The sequence below is a fragment of the Penaeus vannamei genome, chromosome 16, assembly GCF_042767895.1.
Source record: "Penaeus vannamei isolate JL-2024 chromosome 16, ASM4276789v1, whole genome shotgun sequence".
In the NCBI taxonomy this organism is placed as follows: domain Eukaryota; kingdom Metazoa; phylum Arthropoda; class Malacostraca; order Decapoda; family Penaeidae; genus Penaeus; species Penaeus vannamei.
The window spans coordinates 40,707,062-40,709,561 of record NC_091564.1 but is presented as its reverse complement, the minus strand read 5'-3'; the positions used below and the strand labels follow the sequence as shown (position 1 = coordinate 40,709,561).

Here is a 2,500-nt window from a genome sequence, read left to right as displayed (position 1 = left end):
TATATATATATATATATATATATATATATATATATATATATATATATATATATATATATATATATATATATATATATATATATGATATATACACATATATATACATATATCTTATGTATGCATCTATATACATATGTGTTCGTTTGTGTGTATATATATATATATATATATATTTATTTATTTATTTATTTATAGATAGATACATGACATATGCGATAGGTGCAGGTCACTATAAATCATGAAAAATACCGGTGGAAAATAGAGGATTAATTGCTAGTAATATGGGAAGTGATGACATGCATGTAAACGAGTCCTTTAATTACCACGCAATCTAATTTTCTTTTTTTTCAAATTGGAATTTTATATGTGGATGCACAATGGCGTAATCATACGATTATATGTACCACAGGTTCATAGAGGGCCATTTACTAATTATCTACACATGCAATAGAACCACAACTGGCCATGATTATATGTCGGCTGCATGGAATAGACAGTGAGGAGAGGAAACTGGGGATCAGCTGGAAACTAAGGCTTTTGAGACACATCATGGACATCAGGTGTAGACAGGTGTAATTGTTCGCAAACAGGTGTTATTTGTTGCAATGCATTTTGTAGGTACGAGATGCCAGAACAATGATAAGGAACAAAGTACAAAGTCAGGACAGGAGTGCGTCGTTGTACAGTGCCAGGGTTCTTATCACACATAACCGTGGCTATGTAGGCCTGTAATAAAAGAGCAAGGTAACGTCTGGCAATGGTAAGATATAGGCATCATATTAACAGAAGAAACATTATTAAGGATGGGGCGTAAGTCTGTAAACAAAAGGGTTCCCATTGCGAGACGATACGAAACCAGAAAGCGTGATGTGAGAAATCTGAAAGGTCTGTGATATCGTATTTCAATGTACATGCAGGCTCATGTGTGCACTGTTTACATGGCTGCACATGCTTAGTTAACCGTGCGAATAAGGTGTAGGAATAAAAAGCGCTGTCGAGCAAAATGAATCTCTGTTTCGCTTACCGCTGCTTCTTTTTTTCACGAAAAAAGGAAGGATTCGACTTCCAGTGCTTCAGGAATTAGTTTAAGTTTGCACGATGCCTCATGTTTCTTTGATGTAGGCCTAGAATTGTAGCAAAGTAGACCGCTGTCGCCAAGGCATAATTGCCTAACTCGAACGGTTCTATTAGGACGATTTTCTTTTTTCTTTTCTCCCAAATGCTTTATTTAAGAGACCCTATAGACTATACGTTGGGCTTGGTCTATGACTTTTCTTTGCGATGTTGTGTATGATTTGCTCCGTGCCACATCTCAAATTTAATGTTATTAATTATAATTAGTTCATATTGTTATATACCTTTTTTGATTATCTGTTGTAATAATATAACAAGGTAAATATGGCAAATAAATCTTGCTTATATCGTGTCGGTAATTTTACAAATCTATAATATCTAAAAGCGATGTGGCACCCTACTTTTACTGATGTTGTATCGTTTTTTTTTTTCTTCTTTTTTACTAAAATACAGCAATAAAAATGCAGGAGACGGCTCATCTAACGTTTGATAATTTATCAAAAGAGGCTGCGAAGCTTTTCTTGTTATTTTTAAAGCGGAATAATCTTCAACAGAGGAAAATTTGCATAAGAACAAATTAAACACAGTCCTTACGCGTTATGACAAAATTAAAGACCTATGTTTGTGAATAAAGATATCAGTGAAATAAAATAAACGACTAAATGATCTGTCATGTCTGTGATATAAATGTATATATGTATATATACATACATACAAACACATACACACACACACACACACACACACACACACACACACACACACACACACACACACACACACATATATATATATATATATATATATATATATATATATATATATATATATATATATATGCGAAGACACATGTTTGTATGTTTACGTGTCTCCCATCACCACTTGGGTCAATTACGCAATCACTAACATGGATAACCATCCTTTGTGATTATTAGATTAATTATGTATAGGTTCGCGCAGATGGAGAGAAAATTAGACACGCAAAGCTACATACACACGAAACTTTGTGTCATGCTACACATACAAGAATGTGCTCTCCATATATTCCTCTTGAGCGCATGGGAAGTCTAGAATCAAATAAATCCCTATTTTAAACTGTTTTCAGGTGGTTGGATGTTATAGTCAGAAGCGAAGATGACACGTCCGCAGCGCCCTCAGCGGGTGGTCGTCGCAGCGGTACTGAAAGTTCTCTCGACGGTCGTCAGCGCTGCCGCCGCTGGTCCCATGGCAGAGGTGAAGGTTTTCGGGATGCAGCTGGACACGTGGGCGCCGCCGCTCCCGGACGTGGTCGTCACTTACAACCTGTCCCTTAATATTCCTCAGGTGAGGGCGTTTACGTACTTTTTCTGCAAGATCTCTGAGATTTCGCAAAACCCTTGTTGTCAGATGGTGAACTATCAACTATGTAATTATGTTGTTGTCTGCT

The 2,500-nt window shown here is 36.2% G+C and overlaps 1 protein-coding gene across 1 annotated transcript in view; it reads left to right on the top strand.

Moving 5' to 3' along the window:
• Positions 1-2,184: 2,184 nt before the first annotated feature.
• The window catches only part of LOC113822186 (uncharacterized), a 7,436-nt gene continuing 7,120 nt past the window's right edge, over positions 2,185-2,500 (top strand). The window contains exon 1 of the mRNA XM_070131466.1: positions 2,185-2,397. Coding sequence (XP_069987567.1) covers positions 2,209-2,397 — 189 coding nt within the window. The 5' untranslated portion in view covers positions 2,185-2,208. The remainder of the gene's footprint in view (positions 2,398-2,500) is intronic.